Genomic DNA, 20763 nt, shown 5'->3' with positions numbered 1-20763 from the left:
TGTGTGTGTGTGTGTGTGTGTGTGTGTGTGTGTGTGTGTGTGTGTGTGTGTGCGTGCATCCAAAGTTCATTTATTTTTACTGCTATCAGATAATCTAATACAGTTTACCACAACTCATCCATTTTTCTGTTGATGAACACTTTTTGACTATTTCAAACAATGCTACCAAGAATATTCTAGCATATGCCTCCTGGGGCATATGTGCATGAGTGCCCCTAATGTAGTATATACTAAGAAGCAGATTGCTGGGTCAAAGTAAATTAACTGCTTGTCTAACTGTTTTCTGTTACTTAAACAGACTGACTGGATAATCATATTCTACTGGAGAATGACTTGTCTCTATTAAGGGAGGGACATCTCTTGATATCTCTCAGAACTTGTAGTTAAGTGAGAAGTACAGTTATTAGCATTTATATTTCAAAGAAGCAGTATAGACACATGATCTTAGAGCTAGATCTTACTGCTAGGAGGCAGCAGATGGCTGAGTGTCTAGAAGTCTTCATTCAGTATACACTGTACTCAAAGCTAAAGCCAGACTCTGATTCCATCTGTAGTCCTCTGACTTCCTAATTTCACTTGACTATCTAAATAAGAAAATGAGGTTAGCAACTGGTAAGATGGGCAATATCAAATATGTATGACAATAGGGGCCACAATCTGCTTGCAGTTGAAGTGCTAAAAAAGAAGCAGAGGGCTTCCCTGGTGGCGCAGTGGTTGAGGGTCCGCCTGCCAATGCAGGGGACACGGGTTCGTGCCCCGGTCCGGGAAGATCCCACATGCCGTGGAGCGGCTGGGCCTGTGAGCTATGGCCGCTGGGCCTGCGCATCTGGAGCCTGTGCTCCGCAACGGGAGAGGCCACAACAGTGACGGGCCCGCGTACCGAAAAAAAAAAGCAGCAGAAGATTCTGCCCTTAATTATCTTTTGGAGATTCTCTACAAGAATAGGCCATGCTTGTGGGGTGATAATTAGCTTTCTTGACCCACTTTCCTTACCACTTTAATACTTAAATACTGTGCTCATTTTCCAAACAATCTTACTGGTCTCTGCTAATGTGAGATAAAGAAATAAAAATAGACAACTTAGATTGCAGGAATTCAAAGAGTATAACTACTCATCATTAGCTATGAACTCTTTCCAGAAAGATCTTCCCATTCTCCAGCTCTCCCCAAACTCCATTCTCTGGCTTTCAAACCCAAGGCAGCCTCATCACAAAAGAAGACCATCTCAACTGCCCTCCGGTAAAAATTATCTTTACAATGTTTCCTTTCATTATTCCAGAGTTGAGGACAACCACTTACTAATAATTAAGCTGTCACAAATAATTTATATAGTATTTCATTATTTCATGAGTGATAATTCATCTTAAAATTAGCATAAAAGCCTGTATGACCTAAATTACATCTTACAGAAAAAATTAAAACACCATAAGTCCTAACGAGACAAGAATTAAAGGACTGGCAAATACAGTAATCATTAACTCCTTTTGACCTACAATGTACTATACATTAGCCACTAGCCACATGTGACTACTAAGCAAATGAAATGTGGCTACATTGTTGAATTGAAATGTTTAGAAATTGAAAAAAAACTGAAATTGAAATGAAACACAAAAAGAAACTGAAATGAAATAGAAATTGAAATGCTTAAAAATTGAAATGTTTAGAAGATTGTAGTACAAAGAATGTAAACTATCTCATCAATAATTTTTATATTGATAATATTTTGAAGTGTTTTACATATAGTGGGTTAAATAAAAATATAGTATTAAGGGACTTCCCTGGTGGTGCAGTAGTTAAGAATCTGCCTGCTAATACAGGGGACATGGGTTCTAGCCCTGGTCTGGGAAGATCCCACATGCCCCGGATCAACTAACCCGTGTGCCACAACTACTGAGTCGGTGCTCTAGAGCCCGTGAGACACAACTACTGAGCCTGCATGCCACAACTACTGAAGCCCACGTGCCTAGAGCCCGTGCTCCGCAACAGGAGAAGCCACCACAATGAGAAGCTCCGCACTGCAACAAAGAGTAACCCCCACTCGCCACAACTAGAGAAAGCCCGCGCGTAGCAACGAAGACCCAACACAACCGAATAAATTAATCAAAAAAAAAATATATATATAGTATTAAAAGTAACTTGTTTCTCTCTCTTTTTTTTAATGTGGCTACTAGAAAATTTAAAAATACCTATGTGACCTGTATTTGCACATTATATTTCTATTGAACAGCATTGCTCTAGAGCTCATCCAAGCTTATCACTCTATTAAGTCAGGTTTCCAAAAAGATATATACCTGGACTATATTACTCTGACTTTCTACAGAAATGCCTTTACTTAAGATTAACACAGCTCCCCGCTCTTATAACTTACTTAAGGTTGATTTTTCAAAAAAGACTATTAAAGGTGGAAGCAACGTAAGTGTACATCAATGGATGAATGGATAAACAAAATGTGGTATATACACACAGTGGAATATTACATAGCCTTAAAAAGGAAAAATATTCTGACACATGCTGCAAAGATGATCCTTAAAGACACTGTGCTAAGTGAAATAAGCCAGTCACCAAAGGAAAAATACTGTATAATTCCATTCATATGAGGTGCACAGAGCAGTCAAATTCACAGAGACAGAAAGTAGAACGGTGGCTGTCAAGGGCTAGGGAGGTGGGAAAGAGAAGTTGTCATTTAATGGGTATAGTTTTAGTTTTGCAAGATGAAAAAGTTCTGCTGATAGACAGTGGTGATGGTTGCAAAACAGTGTGAATGTATTTAATGCCAATGAACTGTACACTTAAAAATAGTCAAAACAGTAAGCTTTATGGTAGGTATATTTTACCACAATTTTTCTAAAAGGCTGTTATCTGTACGTATCTACCTGTAAATCTGCTATACAGAATAGTGCCTTTCTACATAAGAACCTATGAAATATATTCTCTCAGTTTTGAGTTAGGAAAAGTTTATTTTATCAATAGATGACAAACTGTGTAACTCAGGAAGTTTTCCTTTCTGCCCGTTTGTCTAGAGATGAATTGTGTGCTTTCTTTCTTTCTTTCAATGGAAGTTCCTGATATAATCAACCCATTCCACAGCCAGTTTGCACCCTACACAGACATTATCTGTTTAGTCTGGCTCTTATCCACCCCTCCTTTTTAAACTTTTACTTTATAGATCCTTTTATCGTGTTTCCCCTCAAGTCTCCTTTAAAAATTAGGAGATATAATTAATAAATCTTAGTCTTGCCTTATTTAAAACAAGCAAACTGAAATCACAATAGCATAATCCAAATATATGAGCCTTTAAATTAACTTTATAACATATGTAATTATCATATTACAACTCCCAAAGATTCTTTTATTTGTACTCCTGAATATATTAATCAAGGTATCACTAAAACAGAGGTTATTCAGTTAGAGGATGGTGAAAAATTGGCTATGCAGTAAATATGAGAGGTAAAACTGTAAAGTAAAAAAATCTTATAATCAGGCTAATAATATTGACATTAGCATTGTATCACCTAGTGGTTTAAAATGCTCAGTATAAATTTGAACCTTAAAGGCCCATACTAAACCACCTTGGAATAGTCTACTTCCAATGATACATATAGAAAAGAGCACTGAAATTCATTTTTTTAATTGTAAATCAGAGTTTACTAACTCAGACAAGTTATCTAATCCCAGATTAGCCCAAAATAATATTTTATTTGCTATATGAATATTTTATTGAAACATTAAGCATATTTTTGTTTCTATATTAAAATAATTAAGAAGCCATAAACAAAATTATAAGAAACAATGAAAAAATGTTTACTATGAGTACTTATAAAATATTTGACCACATTTATATGAATTTAAAATAAAACCTCAAAAGGACTTATTTGAAGAAATTAATGCAATCAATGCAAACTCTTATCTGGACATCTACTAGTGCTTGTATATATCATAGTGTGAAATAACTCTATTCATTATTCTGACCATGAGGCAATGTCAAATTCTAAATATACATGAGTGGTTGTAGTGTATAGGATTTATTGAATTCTTTTACGTATGCCTAGTATTTATTACTTTTAACACTCTAATCTCCCTATGTAGCAGATAACAGAGTTTAAAGTCATGACTAAAGCAACCTAATAGTCTTAAACTTTAATACTATATTGTTGGTATGTCTACTGTCTTAAAAGTCAAATTCCAAACATATAATAAAGAGAAGACTTACCACAAAGCAAAAAAAAAAGCTAATTTTTGCTACTTGAGTTGCAGTTAGTTTCCCCACAGTTTTGAGTAAGGATTCTTGTTCTTTCACGGTAGGATATGACATGCGAGACAACTTAGCTTCCAATGCATGGCTTGATGGAAGCTGTCGAATCTCCATGATATTACTAAACCTTACACGAGACTTTTTGGGAGCTTGAAAGGAAAAGTAAAGTATAAAATCATTAAACGTTTCCCCTCGCATCTAAAAAATGTCACAAGTTTTAATTTACTTATAAATGCATATTATTTAACCCATCTATAATCATATTTGAACAGTCAAAAAAAAACAGTTAAATTATTACATGGGACAGCTCTGCTCACTCAAAAGAGTTGGTGGGAAAAATGTTTCCATCTATAAAAAATTTTGAAGGTTTTAAAATGAGATCAATATTCAACAAAGTTTCAAACAACTGCCTGGTTCAGGATTATAGTATGATTATTATTTTAGCATTTATAGTAAAAGTTTATTTGGATTTTTCCTCATAGATATCCAATTTATGAGAATTATTTTCCTGGTCAAGCACGCAGAACATTCTTCTGTAGTTCCATTCCTTGAAAGAGAATATCATGGATGAATACTGTGCGTTACATTGAAGCTGGCATTCTTTACCATGTTCAAAGAACCAGCAAAACTCCTGTAATTTGCTATCAAGGTCTTTGATGGCCTGGTTGAAGAGGATACTGTTCATTAATAAATATATCTATATATACATAATAACACCATAGAGATTTCTGGTATTTGGAAGTTATTTCCATTGAATTAATAAAAACGTCCAGTCAACTGGACAACTACAGGCTGAGCCAACACCACATAGAACAGAAGAACTGCCAGGTGATCCCAGGCAACCCACAGAACCACTAAGTTTTGGGATGGCTTGAATGAAGCTAAAACTTCCACCCACTTCTAAGTTTTGCTTACATTTTTCAGTATCAATGTTTGTGTTCTCAGGTTTTTCACTCGGAAGATCATGAAATTTCACAGGAACATAAAGAGGTTCACTCTGGAATGCAGCAAAAACAGGAACAAATATAAACAAGTATAATAGCTGATATACTGGCTAAATTTAAGTGGATGGTATACAGACACAGATACCACCCAAAACAGGACTGTTCACCACGATGTTTATACAGCATAATTTTCCCAAAATGCATTTTCAAGGCTTATATAGGAAACTCAAATGATCCACCCAGGTACAATGACAGAAAGAATCAATTTAAAGCTTAGAAATGTAATCACACAGCACTGGCACATTATGATATTTAATTTTTAAATGTCATAAAAACAGACCTCTCTCAGCTAACACATTATCTCCCATTCCTTTTCATTCATTCTTTTAACATATACATATTGAGCTCCTACTATGTCAGGTGCTGTTCTAGGTCCTAGGGATATAAGAGCGAATAGAGACAAAGTCTCTGTCCTCAGTGATATAAAATAACCTAGTGGTAGACAACAGAATTAAAGCCAGGTTTGTCTAACCATGCTCTAAAAGTCTACATTTTTAAGTGGTTCTAAATCCCCCAAATGTTTTTGTAAATGTTCTTCAGATGATCTGTATTTAAGGCATAATTCTGTTAATTTAAGAAACAAGGCTGTTTCTTAAATTAACATAAAGTATTTTTTATTTCTTTAATTTATCTTTAACTCCTGATACAGACTCTGCCAATGAAAAATATTCAGTAAATGAAGAGACAATAGGATTTGGAAATAGATGGAGTCTCATTGTTGCCTTGAACTTTTCATCATAGCATTTGGCCTAGAATAATTTGACATGTCCATCTTACAGATAATAGAAAATAATAGTAGAAGAGTAGGCTGCCATCTCAACTCTGTCTTCTACACTGATAGAGACAACTGATATTAGTTTTGTTTTTGTTTTTTTCTGTTTTTTGTTTGTTTGTTTTTTTGGCCGCACAGCGAGGCTTGCAGGATCTTAGCCCCCCAACCAGGGATCAAACCCGTGCTCTCGGTAGTGAAAGCGCAGAGTCCTAACCACTGAACCACCAGGGAATTAGTCTTGTTGATCCTTAGGATCCCAGAGAAAAGAAATGAAATTTTCTCTAGGCTTCACAAACCATTCACAGCACCTGGTAAGCTACCTTGAAAGCAACTGTAGTTCTAAAAGTCAGAAACAAAAAACTGTACTGTCAGTAAGGTCACCAAGCTAGTGCTTCATAAATTGGTTATTAAATTTTAGAGTTGACTTTAAAATTTTTCCCAGATAGAATGCCACATTTGGAATAATATATTTTAAAGAGACGCCTTAGTAATGGTGTAAAAAGAATAGATTTTTACATATTCTCTCTCCAACAAGATAATAAATGCTTAAATAGAGTGACTGATAATTCCTTCATATGCTTGCTTATTATCTGTCTCCCTCCCTTCCCCGAACACACACTCTCACACACTAGAACATAAGCTGCATTTTGAGAGTCTAGAACAAGTGTTTAACATACATTAAGTGCTCTTAAAAATTTGTAAAATGAATAAGCAAACTGCTTATAGAGTCTCAGTGTCAAGTAAATGTATTTGTTTCTAAGTGGTAATAATATAATAACAAACATGAAGTGACAAAGTTGGTAAGAAACAAAGGACAAAGGACTTCCTTTACTATTTTCAGTCCTTAACTAATTTCCTATTCCCTTCTCTCCCCAGAGGTGGCTGAATTGCTTACTTTTAGGTCTCAGGTATCTCTAAGAAAGTACCAAATTACAACTCTCATGGAGAGCAGCCAACATTGAGATATATTTTTATTTTAATATAGCTGTGGTGCTATCAACGCTATTTCAGTCCTTCCCGCCATGGTCAACTCCACCCGCTCTCTTCCTGAGGAGAAAAGAAACACTTACCAAAGAACTATTCATAGTTGTATCTGTTGTACAAGCAGCAAAGTAACCTTCAGCATCTGCAAACTACAAATAATGAGACATAAAATTCAATTAACCTCATGAAATAAAGTAGAACTAATGTGAGTCACAGCTCAAAGGAACAAAACCCAAAATCCAGAGCAGACCTATAAGGGTATAATCATTATTTTTTTTTAAAGACACCAATTGTACTTGAACATTTGTTACTTTTTTTTAAAATTAATTAATTAATTTATTTATTTGGGGCTGTGTTGGGTCTTCGTTTCTGTGCGAGGGCTTTCTCTAGTTGTGGCAAGCGGGGGCCACTCTTCATCGTGGTGCGCGGGCCCCTCACTATCGCAGCCTCTCTTGTTGCAGAGCACAGGCTCCAGACACACAGGCTCAGTAGTTGTGGCTCACGGGCCCAGCCGCTCCGCGGCATGTGGGATCCTCCCAGACAAGGGCTTGAACCCACGTCCCCTGCACTAGCAGGCAGACTCTCAACCACTGCGCCACCAGGGAAGCCCTATAATCATTATTAATAATAACAGCAGCTAATGCCAAGTACTCAACCATGTAAGGTGAGTATTATCATCTTTATTTTATTGATGAAGAAACTGAGGATAAGAAATTTCATCTAAGTAACAGAACTAGGATTAAAGCCCAGTTTAGTCTAACTCTGAACTTAAGCCCTTTTCACAATATTATAATAACATTTCAGATCACCAGGAAGAGGATGGGTGGGTTAGTGAAGAAGACAAATAACATCTTAGCATTATCATGATAACAGTGTTAACCTCAAGAATCCCCTAAATGGATTCAGACACTGGACCACTTTGAGAACCACTGTGCTAGTGCTGTAAAAGTATGCTTTTATTCACACCCACAACTACCCTATCATTTATCCCTGCTTAAAGTTTGAAGAGGTTAAATAACTTGCTAAAGATCACACAATCAGCAAGTGACAGAACAAGATTCAAACACCAGAAGCCCATGCCCTTAAAAAACCCTTATAAATCAGTAAGAAAGAGTCAATGTAGAAAAATGGACAAGATATGGACAACTCACAAGAGAATTCTACTGTGCAACAAATATATGAAAAACTAACCAAAAACACACAGATTAAACAAGATACCACTGTCTACCTATCATATTGGCAAAGCATTAGGATTTTGCTAACAGTTCAATCTCATGCACTGCTAACAGACATGAATCAGGTGCAATTATTGTAGATGATAATTTAGCAAAAGGAATCAAAAGCTATATAATGACATTACTGTTTTATCCAGCAATTATACTTTTAGAAATTTATCCTAAGTAAATAACTACAGATGTGTACAAAGACATTCCTATTGAATTACAACAAAAGAGAAAGTGAAGGGACTTCCCTGGTGGCGTAGTGGTTAAGAATCTGCCTGCCAATGCAGGGGACACGGGTTCAAGCCCTGGTCCGGGAAGATCCCACATGCCGTGGAGCAACAAAGCCCATGTGCCACAACTACTGAGCGTGTGCTCTAGAGCCCGTAAGTCACAACTGCTGAGCCTGTATGCCACAACTACTGAAGCCCACGTACCTAGAGCCTGTGCTCCACAACAAGAGAAGCCACCACAATGAGAAGCCCGTGCACTGCAATGAAGAGTAGATCCCGCTCGCTGCAACTAGAGAAAGCCTGCATGCAGCAACAAAGACCCAACGCAGCCAAAAATAAAAATAAATAAATTTATTTAAAAAATAATTGGGGAAAAGAAAAAAATGGTTAAAATGGTAAATTTGATGTTATGTGTATTTTACCACAATTTTAAAAAGAAAGAGAAGGATAGAGAATTAAAAAAGAAAAAAAAAGGAGAAGGATTAATGTAAAAAAGAGTTTTATGGGCTTCCCTGGTGGTAGCACAGTGGTTAGGAATCCACCTGCCAATGCAGGGGACACAGGTTAGAACCCTGATCTGGGAAGATCCCACATGCTGCAGAGCAACTAAGCCCATGCGCCACAACTACTGAGTCTGCGTTCTAGAGCCTACGAGCCACAACTACTGGGCCCGCATACCACAACTACTGAAGCCCGTGTGCCTAGAGCCCATGCTCCTCAATAAGAACAAGAGAAGCCACCGCAATGAGAAGCCCACGCACTGCAACAAAGAGTAGCCCCCGCTCACCGCAACTAGAGAAAGCCCACGCGCAGCAACGAAGACCCAATGCAGCCAAAAATAAATAAATGTGTAAAAAATTAAAAAAAAAAAAGTTTTATATTCTTTATTATCAAAAATTCAGTTTCTACTACACGGAAGATACATCACTACATAAACTGCCATTTCTTTCAACACTTAAAAACAAGCATTTTATGTGACATTAATGATGGAATATAATTTGATTAGCCAAACATCTGAAATATGCCCTGAAATATGTTATTTTCATTTTAACATACAAACTTTGAATTAGTTTGCTTCTACAATCAACTTTACAACTAATTAGATGATATTTATTTGATCTGCAAATGACCATAGACTCTAGATATTCTTCTTATCCTTTATCTTCCATCAACTTCTCCACATTAATTGATTTGGACTAGTTAAGTAAGTCTTAACAACTCAGAACGTGTCATGAAGTAAGGGAAAGAAAGTGATTATGTTCCTCTGACTTCTCACGAAACATTCTGATGCCAAGCTGATTAGAAGAGTATATTTAAAAGTATGGACAAAAGCAAGTTTTTCTTATATCATGCTATCTTCACTCATTTAAAGAACAAGTTAAAATCTGACTGTTTTTCAAGAAACTAATAGTTTGAAAAAATTTACCCCCACTCCAACAAACACTTAAAATTTTAAACTTACAAAAGCAGCATGCTTTCCTCGAAATCCTCTTGTACACTGTTGTCTCCACGGCTTCCAAATTATAAAGCCCAAAAGGTACAGAACAAACATAGATGTTTTTGCAAAGGTGCTGAAGAATGGTTTGTTGTACTGAGTAAAAACATACTGTGGAGGAAAAAGTTACAGAAACTATGAGACAAACCTTATTACTCATTTCCAATAAAATACAGTTGTTACATGATTTTTAACTCTAGAAGTTCATTTGGAAGGGAAAGATCAAAAGGGATTATAAAAATAACTTGAATTCATTTCTGAATATTGTATTTGCCTTGCATACAAAGGATAATATTTCCAAAACAAAGCAGCAACAACTTGCAAAACAACTTTTGTTCAATATTCACTGATAACCTACTATGCAACAGTATCTATACTAGCAGCTAAGGAAAAATAAGACAGGATTTCCTGAGAGGAGATCTATAGATACAGATACAGATTAATAGACATAGATATAGATATGAAGAATACACAGTGTAATGTGCTAATACCATGATAGGGGGATACAGGGTACCGTGGGAGTACCAAAGAAAGACAGAGCATTTTGAACGTTACAGAAGTTTCCCAAAAGAAGCTATTCTTGATCTGTACCTGAAGGCCCAAACAGAGGAAACAGCATAAAGGGAGGCAATGAAACAGTATGGGGTATGAAAAAAACTGCATGAAGTTTAATGTTATTAGGAAGTTATACAACAACCTGTAATCATTGTTTTTTTCTGTTTGATTTTTAAAAATTGAACTATAGTTGATTTACAGTGTTGTGTTACTTTCAGGTGTACAGCCAAGTGATTCAGTTTTTTATGTATATATATATATATATATATTCTTTTTCAGATTCTTTTCCATTATAAGTTATTACAAAATATTGAATATAGTTCCCTGTGCTATATAGTAGATCCTTGTAATCCTCATTTAAATTGAAAATATCAGAATGAACTCATAATTTTTGTTTCCAAAAAAACCCAAAAAACCTAGTTATGTGCATTGAAAAGGCCTAGAAAAAAATGATAACCCAGAGAGGGCAGACAGCAGAAGGAAGAAGAACTATAATTCTGCAGCCTGTGGAAGGAAAACTACATTCACAGAAAGATAGACAAAATGGAAAGGCAGAGAACTTTGTACCAGATGAAGGAGCAAGATAAAACCCCACAAAAACAACTAAATGACGTGGAGATAGGCAACCTTCCAGAAAAAGAATTCAGAATAATGACAGTGGAGATGATCCAGGACCTCGGAAAAAGAATGGAGGCAAAGATCGAGAAGATGCAAGAAATGTTTAACAAAGACCTAAGAGAATTAAAGAACAAACAGAGATGAACAATACAATAACTGAAATGAAAACTGCACTAGAAGGAATCGATAGCAGAATAAATGAGGCAGAAGAACGGATAAGTGACCTGGAAGACAGAATGGTGGAATTCACTGCTGTGGAACAGAATAAAGAAAAAAGAATAAAAAGAAATGAAGACAGCCTTAAGAGACCTCTGGGACAACATTAAACACAACAACATTCGCATTATAGGGGTCCCAGAAGGAGAAGAGAGAGAGAAAGGACCCGAGAAAATATTTAAAGAGATTATAGTCGAAAACTTCCCTAACATGGGAAAGGAAATAGAAGCCAGAAGGGAGTGGCATGATACACTTAAACTGATGAAAGGGAAGAACCTACAACCAAGATTACTCCACCTGGCAAGGATCTCATTCAGATTTGATGGAGAGATCAAAAGCTTTACAGACAAGCAAAAGCTAAGAGAATTCAGCACCACGAAACCAGCTCTACAACATGGGCTAAAGGAACTTCTCTAAGTGGGAAACACAAAAGAAGAAAAGGACCTACAAAAACAAACCCAAAACAATTAAGAAAATGGTCATAGGAACATACATACCGATAATTACCTTAAACGTGAATGGATTAAATGCTCCAACGAAAAGACACAGGCTTGCTGAATGGATACAAAAACAAGACCCATATATATGCTGTCTACAAGAGACCCACTTCAGACCTAGGGACACATACGTACTGAAAGTGAGGGGATGGAAAAAGATATTCCATGTAAATGGAAATCAAAAGAAAGCTGGAGTAGCAATACTCATATCAGATAAAATAGACTTTAAAATAAAGAATGTTACAAGAGATAAGGAAGGAAGTACATAATGATCAAGGGATCGATCCAAGAAAAAGATATAACAATTATAGATACATATGTACCCACCAAAGGAGCAACACAATACATAAGGGAACTGCTAACAGCTATAAAAGAGGAAATTGGGCTTCCCTGGTGGCGCAGTGGTTGAGAGTCTGCCTGCCGATGCAGGGGACATGGGTTCATGCCCCGGTCCGGGAAGATCCCACATGCCGCAGAGCGGCTGGGCCCGTGAGCCATGGCCGCTGAGCCTGCGCGTCCGGAGCCTGTGCTCCACAATGGGAGAGGCCACCACAGTGAGAGGCCCGTGTACCACAAAAATAATAATAATAATAATAATAATAATCTTCTAACAAACAAAAGCTGAGGACCAGATGGCTTCACAGGTGAATTCTATCAAACATTTAAAGAAGAGCTAACACCCATACTTTTCAAACTCTTCCAAAAAATTGCAGAGGAAGGAACACTCCCAAACTCATTCTACGAGGTCACCATCACCCTGATCCAAAACCAGATACTACCAGAAAACAAAGATACCACAAAAAAAGAAAATTACAGACCAATATCACTGATGAATATAGATGCAAAAATCCTCAACAAAATACTAGCAAACAGAATCCAGACAGCAATCAGTGAAAAAAAAGAAATAAAAGGAATCCAAATTGGAAAAGAAGTAAAACTGTCACTGTTTGCAGATGACATGATACTGTACATAGAGAATACTAAAGACTCTACCAAAAAACTACTAGAGCTAATCAATGAATTTGGTAAAGTAGCAGGATACAAAATTAATGCACAGAAATCTCTGGCATTCCTATACACTAATGATGAAAAATCTGAAAGAGAAATTAAGGAAACACTCCCATTTACCACTGCAACAAAAAGAATAAAATACCTAGGAATAAACCTACCTAAGGAGACAAAAGACCTGTATGCAGAACAGAATAAGACACTGATGAAAGAAATTAAAGATGATACAAACAGGTGGAGAGATATACCATGTTCTTGGATTGGAAGAATCAACATTGTGAAAATGACTATACTACCCAACGCAATCTACAGATTCAATGTAATCCCTATCAAACTACCAATGGCATTTTTCACAGACATAGAACAAAAAATTTCACAGTTTGTACAGAAACACAAAAGACCCCGGATAGCCAAAGCAAACCTGAGAAAGAAAAATGGAGCTGGAGGACTCAGACTCCCTGACTTTAGACTATATTACAAAGCTACAGTAATTGAGACAGTATGGTACTGGCACAAAAATGGAAATATAGATCAATGGAACAGGATAGAAAGCCCAGAGATGAACCCATGCACATATGGTCACCTTATTTTTGATAAGGAGGCAAGAATACACAATGAAGAAAAGACAGCCTCTTCAATAAGTGGTGCTGGGAAAACTGGACAGCTACATGTAAAAGAATGAAATTAGAACACTCCCTAACACTATACACAAAAATAAACTCAAAATGGATTAAAGACCTAAATGTAAGGCCAGACACTATCAAACTCTCAGATGAAAACATAGGCAGGACACTCCATGACATAAATCACAGCAAGATCCTTTTTGACCCACCTCCTAGAAAAATGGAAATAAAAACAAAAATAAACAAATGGGACCTAATGAAACTTAAAAGCTTTTGCACAGCAAAGGGAACCATAAACAAGACGAAAAGACAGCCCTCAGAATGGGAGAAAATATTTGCAAATGGGAGAAAATATGTGCAAATGAAGCAACTAAGGATTAATCTCCAAAATTTACAAGCAGCTCATGCAGCTCAATATGAAAAAACAAACAACCCAATCCAAAAATTAGCAGAAGACCTAAATAGACATTTCTCCAAAGAAGATATACAGACTGCCAACAAACACATGAAAGAATGCTCAACATCACTAATCATTAGAGAAATGCAAATCAAAACTACAATGAGGTATCACCTCACACCAGTCAGAATGGCCATCACCAAAAAATCTACAAACAATAAATGCTGGAGAGGGTGTGGAGAAAAGGGAACCTTCTTGCATTGTTGGTGGGAATGTAAATTGATACAGACACTATGGAGAACAGTACAGAGGTTCCTTAAAAAACTAAAAATAGAACTACCATACGGCCCAGCAATCCCACTACTGGGCATATAACCAGAGAAAACCATAATTCAATAAGAGTCATGTACCACAATGTTCACTGCAGCTCTATTTACAATAGCCAGGACATGGAAGCAACCTAAGTGTCCATCGACAGATGAATGGATAAAGATGTGGCACACATATACGGGGGAATATTACTCAGCCATAAAAAGAAACGAAATTGGGTCATTGGTAGAGAGTTGGATGGATCTAGAGAATGTCATACAGAGTGAAGTAAGTCAGAAAGAGAAAAACAAATACCCTATGCTAACACATGTATGTGGAACCTAGAAAAATGGTACAGATGAACCGGTTTGCAGGGCAGAAATAGAGACACAGATGTAGAGAACAAATGTATGGACACCAAGTGGGGAAAGTGGCGGGGTGATGGTGGTGGTGGTGTGAAGAATTGGGAGATTGGGATTGACATGTATACACTGATGTGTATAAAACAGGTAACTAATAAGAAAGTGCTGTATAAAAAAATTAATAAAATTCAATTAAAAAAAAAAAGATAGCCCAGAAGCAATGAGCACCTCTAGAATCCAGATGATGATCTGTACCATCTTGCACACAAAAAAAACACAGGACTTTGAAGAAAGGGTTAAATCCAAGTATAGGACAGGAATGTATGAGATGAGTCTGGGGCATCTTGTGCCAGAAGGCAAACAGGATGTTAAAGATTAATGGGGTAATATTGAAAGGACACTGGAGAGAATTTAAAAGGGCTCCCACCGGACTCAGATAGGGCAGTTTAAGCATCAAAAGGGATAATAACTGGGCTTCCCTGGTGGCGCAGTGGTTGAGAGTCCGCCTGCCGATGCAGGGGACATGGGTTCGTGCCCCGGTCCAGGAAGATCCCACATGCCGCGGAGTGGCTGGGCCCGTGAGCCATGGCCACTGAGCCTGCGCTTCCGGAGCCTGTGCTCCACAACGGGAGAGGCCACAACAGTGAGAGGCCCGTGTACCAAAAAAAAAAAAAAAAAAAAAAAAAAAGGGATAATAACCACAATTGCTTAAAACACATCAAATATACAAAAATCCATAAATGTATAATGATATGCAAAAAATCCTCAATGGTTACTTCCGGAAGTTGCTAGGCAACATTAGTTTAAAATGAATAAAGGGGAAAAAAATGAATAAAGGGAAAGAATCAAGATTTATCCAACCTTTCCTACATGACCCGTGTATCAGGATAACCAAAGAGTAGTTGTGGAAAAGTTCTCCTTAAAGAATTCTAGCTAATAAATGTAGAAGGATCGACCCTTAGAAAAATCACCATTTTACAACCCTAGTGAAATACTCTATCTGGGCAATAATTATATGGATATTCAACCATTACCTAAAGATTGATGAGGAACTTAACAGTGCTCAAATTGGCATCATCCAAAGTAAGACTTGCAGACATTATGGGCCTCATGTTGTGATGTCCAAGGAAGTACCCAATACCACCAAGGCATTTTTTCCTAAAAACTGAACCTAAATCAAATCAAGACTTTACATCTACCATTTTACAGGAAATAAGAGAGACAAAGGAACAAGCTAAATGAAAGCTCAAGGAAGTAATTAGCCAAATCCAGAACACGTGTGCTGTGGACTGAATGTTTGTATCCCCTTAGGTGAAAAGCTTAACCCCCAATGTGATGGTATGAGGAAGCAGGAGCCTGTGGGATGTGATTAGCTCACGAGGCTAAGTCATGAATGAGATTAGTTCCATATAAAAGAGACTCCCGAGAGCTCTCCTGCCCCTTATGCTTTGTGAGGACACAGTGAGAAGATTGCCATCTAAGAACCAGGAAGCGGTTCACAATAGACATCAAAACTGCTGGCACCTTGATCTTGGGTTTTTCAGTCTCCAGAACCGTAAGAAATGTTGTTTGAACCACCCGGTCTACGGTTGTCTGTTTCGGTAGCAGCCCAAATGGACTACGACAGTGTGATATATTCTACAGGAAGAATGATCCAATTTCTCCAACAAATCAAAAAAAAAAAAGAAAGGGAGGGAATACGGTTAAGGACTAAAAGTGACTTAAAAGTTCCAACAAATGTAATGTGTGATCTTTGACTAGATCCTAACCTAAAAAGACGTCCTCGACAACCAGGGAAATTTGAATATCAGATGATTTTAATGAATTATAATTGATTTTGTGAGATATATTAATGGCATGGTAATTATATTTACAAAATTAGAAGTCCTTTTGAGATGAATATGAAAGAATTTATAGGTGAAATGACAGGTAGCTAGAATTTGCTTTAAACACTGGAAGAAAAAATGTTTGGGAAGGGGTTGATAAGATTGGCAAAATTTGGGGCTTACCTGGTGGCGCAGTGGTTAAGAATCCGCCTGCCAAGGCAGGGCACAAGAGTTCGAGCCCTGGTCTGGGAAGATCCCACATGCCGCGGAGCAGCTAAGCCCTTGCACCACAACTACTGAGCCTGTGCTCCAGAGCCCACGAGCCACAACTACTGAGCCCGCGAGCCACAACTACTAAATCCTGCGCGCCTAGAGCCCGTGCTCCGCAACGAGAGAAGCCACCGCAATGAGAAGCCCGCGCACCGCAACGAAGAGTAGCCCCCGCTCGCAGCAACTAGAGAAAAGCCCGCGTGCAGCAACAAAGACCCAACACAGCCAAAAATAAATAAATAGAATAAATAAATCTATTTAAAAAACTGTTGGCAAAATTTGATAACTGTTAAAGGTAAGTGATGGGTACGTGAAGATCCATTACACCATTCTCTCTACTTTGTATATGTCAGAAAATTTCCACAATAAGAAGACTGATTTTCAATTTTGAAATTGAAATTAAGTTTGAAGAGCATATGTGGCTGAGGAATTAGACACATTACATATGCTCCTGGATAACCAAATTATAAAATATCCTCTTATCAACAGGTTTTACTTTTTTCAAAAATAGGGACAAGTTTGTTGTTGGGTTTTTTGTTTTTCCTTTTTCCTTTGCTTAGATATGGATTGTTAAATTATAATTTAATCAGGTGCTCTTTTGTCCTAAATTTTATTACGTGATAAATAAAAACCAAACTATTTATTTAAAACTAAAATAAAAATTTAAAGATAGGCTTATTTCCCTGTCAACATTAAAGAGGGTTCTTTGTAGTTAAACTACAGAGTGTTAATCTAAAAACTAAAAAGGCTGTAGAAAAGTGAAAAATAAATGGCCTATTGTATTCCAGAGCCTAAGTCCCAAAAGGCTAAACATTTATTCATTCATCGGATACAATGTCAATGTCAACTATTTACTTAGCTACCATGTGAGATGACCAGCAGTATCACACTGCTTCTTTTGAGATTTAAGCTCATTTTATAAATGCTAGTTTTCCTTTTGCCTTAAGATAGCAACATGTAAGTTGAAATGCAGTAACTTCTGAAAATAGGTTTTTACAGAGATCATTAGCCAAACAGAATAAAGTACCTGTACAAGTTGAAAGAAAAACTAGCTTGTGAACTCAAAATACCACATTACTACCGACAGGTCATCAATAAAAACAACATAAAATTTAACTAAAGGCAAGCACTGTATACATATACTTCATAATAATGTTTGAATCGGCAAACAAATAAATGTCCATGCACGCATGTATGTGTACGATAGTGCCCTGTACATGAAAACTCAGATCACTTTCACTCATCTGTCCTAAAGCATTCCCACTTTCTACTAAATGGTGACAAATGGATTCGCATCCTAGATGGCTGTTCCACTAGAAGATAGTATTTCTAAAGAAAGAAATTAATTTAGGAAAAGAACAACAAAAACACCCACAAATATTAAGAAAATATGCATGTACCTCATTTTCTAAATAACCTCCCTAAAAGATATAAGAAAACTGTATGAAGCAACAAAAAGAGTATCCTTTCAGTTTCAACTTGAATTGATACTAATTCATTATCAAAGAAAAGATAAATAATTCAACAATCTTCAAAATACTGCTTTAAGATGAGAGATAGTAATGACGAGAGATACTATAACAATAATAATATTTCTATAACGCAACATTATTCCTAGACAAGAATTACATACCGAAGTAAGTTCTGAGGATGCGACCCATATCACATCAACAAGTAGGAGAATAACAATCCCAAGAGCCATTCGCCTGCGCTGAGTGAAACCACTGCTCTGGGAATTCATTCGGTTCATGATAAATACACACACCATTTGCAGTCTGTTTCGTGAAAATACAGATCACATTAGAGGAGATATTTTTTAAATAACCATAAAAAATGAGAAAATTAGTATAACAGAAATACCTTACATTTGTTAAGCTAACGTTCAGGTTGAAAGTCACACAGGTAAAAAAAAAAAAAAAAGGTGTGTAATTTACCTTATTTTAAAGGCCTTTCTGAGGTCTTCAAGAGCAGCGCCTGAAAACTGGTCAGATCTGAGCCTAAACGGAGGTGAAAAACTCAGCGCACCTAAAAACCACCACAAAACAATGCTTATGAAAACATCAACCACTCAACATAAGATTCCTAAGCTCTTTTTCACTCTTCACCTTCCAAATGAAAGAATATCAAAGTGTGTAAAATATAACTGACACTTTCCTCTAGACTTTCATGTTATCCATTGTGTATTTCTAATTATACTCAGAAAAGAACATGGTACAGGAAAAAAAAAAAGCAGTATTCAACAAACGGCATATTTTAGAATAGTTAGCTACTGAAAAATAGCTTCTCCGAGTTTCATAAATACAGAACTGCATTGGCCTCCCGTGCCTCTCTCCGGAGGTACCCACTCCCGGGACAGCGTCTAGACACGCGCCTGTTCCTAAGTGTCTTTTCCGTCCCCGATCTCGAGCGGAGTTGGGTGATGTGAGAGGAAGGGATTTGTTGTGAGTCTCGACGGCACGTTTCCAAGCACCTCACGTGGTAAAGGGAAAGGATCCTCCAGGCTTCCCCACCCACCCCTGTCCACTTATTTTAGCTCTAAATAGTCATTCACGAGATGGGTGGGGAAAACAGCTGTTAAAGGGAATCTTCCTTTTTCGGAGGAAAAAAAAAAAAAAAGTTAAGCCGGTGACGCCTCCCCTGGGAAGGCGAGTAAAGCCCTGAAGCGGCGGCGCCCAGGCAGCTTCCCCAGACACCGTTGCCGTTTCGGTCAAAGCACGTCGGCTGCTACCAAAGGCTGGAGGTGGGGCTGTTGGTGGACCCTCGATCCCGGCTTCGGTGCCGGGTGATTTCGCGGGCCTCCCTTGCCTACCTACCTGGCCTTCTTGCCCCGCGATGGTGTCGTGGCGGCACCATGAGCGGACCCGGCCCGGACCCGCCGCCGCCCAGGGCCACGGCCGCGGCCTCGGACTCACAGGGCTGTCGCGGCGCCTGACATTGCGCTGCGCTGGAGGCCCAGCCGCTGAAGCCGCGGTGCCCCTCGGGGCTAGGCTGCCGACGCCACCCGGCTCCACTCGGCCCGGGAGGGCGGGGAGCGGGTGAGAGCGAGGAACAGCGCAGGCAGCGATGGCCGCGGAGGCCTGGAGCTGGATCCAGGCCCCGCCCTGGGCCCGCCCCCGGCCCCGCCCCCGGGCCCGGCCAGCCAGCCTGGCCTGCGGCCCTGCCCCACGGCCTGAGGGCGGTGGCGCGCGGGTTACGTCACGGAAGCGCAAAGGCGGCCGCGGGAGGGTCCGCCTCTAGGGTGGTTTGGCGGCGCTGGGCACCGAGCGCGGAGGAGGTGCGGCTGGGGCGGCAGGGAGGAGCGGAGGTGGGAAGAAGGAAAGTGGGGCGCGGTGGAAGGACAAGAGGGAAGCGGGCGTGGGTGGCTGGGTTGGAGCGAAGGTCAAGGGAGGTGGCCGAGCCTCCAGATGGCCCCGCACTAAAAGAAGAGATAGCAACTCCAGGCAACTCTCGATATTCCTTTCTCGAGAAGAGGCCGGAAAAGCAAAATGGCTTGGGAGAACTTTTGCTTTCTGGAAACTTTTTGTATGTAAAGTAGATCCCAGCTGTGGGAATTAGAAGCTGTGTCCCTAGGGCAAGCTACTTCACCTCCCTGACCCTCAGTTTCCTCATCTGAAAACTGGGCATAATATTAGTACCAGCCTCATCTGTTAGTTTGTACATATGCCAGGATTACATGAGCGTACAAATGTGAAGGGCTTAGATAATTCATGGCAGGTAGAACACAAATGTTAATAATTATTACATTGTACAGACTTTTTCTTAATCATCTTCAGTATCCCATAAGAAAAATGGCTTGCCAGCGTGCTGGTTTGCATTTAGAAAACAAAAACAATACTACGAGGTTCTGTATGGAGTTGTCTACCACTAGCGCATTTGTAACATCTTTATGAGATGGTGTGAAGAAATGAAATTTTCTTACTTCTATAGTCAAGTGTAGTGCATTTCTTACCTTTTTAATCTCTCGTTTTATTGAAATTGAATGTATTGAATTTTTTCAGTTGACTAATAAAACAATACCAATGGACATTTTTTGTGTTAATCTAGTCAATTTCTAATAAACTATCAGCATCAAGCTCCTCTAATAAATTATTCAGAAACGTACCATGCAGAATAGAAAAACCT

General features: G+C 38.4%; 1 protein-coding gene across 1 annotated transcript in view; it reads right to left on the bottom strand.

The window, feature by feature from the left end:
* The window catches only part of SLC35F5 (solute carrier family 35 member F5), a 41225-nt gene extending 21525 nt beyond the window's left edge, over positions 1–19700 (bottom strand). The window contains exons 1-7 of the mRNA XM_082840998.1: positions 19455–19700; positions 18576–18666; positions 18275–18416; positions 9928–10071; positions 7099–7161; positions 5168–5249; positions 4211–4401 (exon numbers count right to left, since the gene is read on the bottom strand). Coding sequence (XP_082697124.1) covers positions 4211–4401; positions 5168–5249; positions 7099–7161; positions 9928–10071; positions 18275–18416; positions 18576–18666; positions 19455–19494 — 753 coding nt within the window. The 5' untranslated portion in view covers positions 19495–19700. The remainder of the gene's footprint in view (positions 1–4210; positions 4402–5167; positions 5250–7098; positions 7162–9927; positions 10072–18274; positions 18417–18575; positions 18667–19454) is intronic.
* Positions 19701–20763: the final 1063 nt, after the last annotated feature.

This window comes from Leucopleurus acutus, assembly GCF_964270905.1.
Source record: "Leucopleurus acutus genome assembly, chromosome: 6".
Classification (NCBI taxonomy): domain Eukaryota; kingdom Metazoa; phylum Chordata; class Mammalia; order Artiodactyla; family Delphinidae; genus Leucopleurus; species Leucopleurus acutus.
This window is presented reverse-complemented; position numbering and strand designations above follow the sequence as displayed.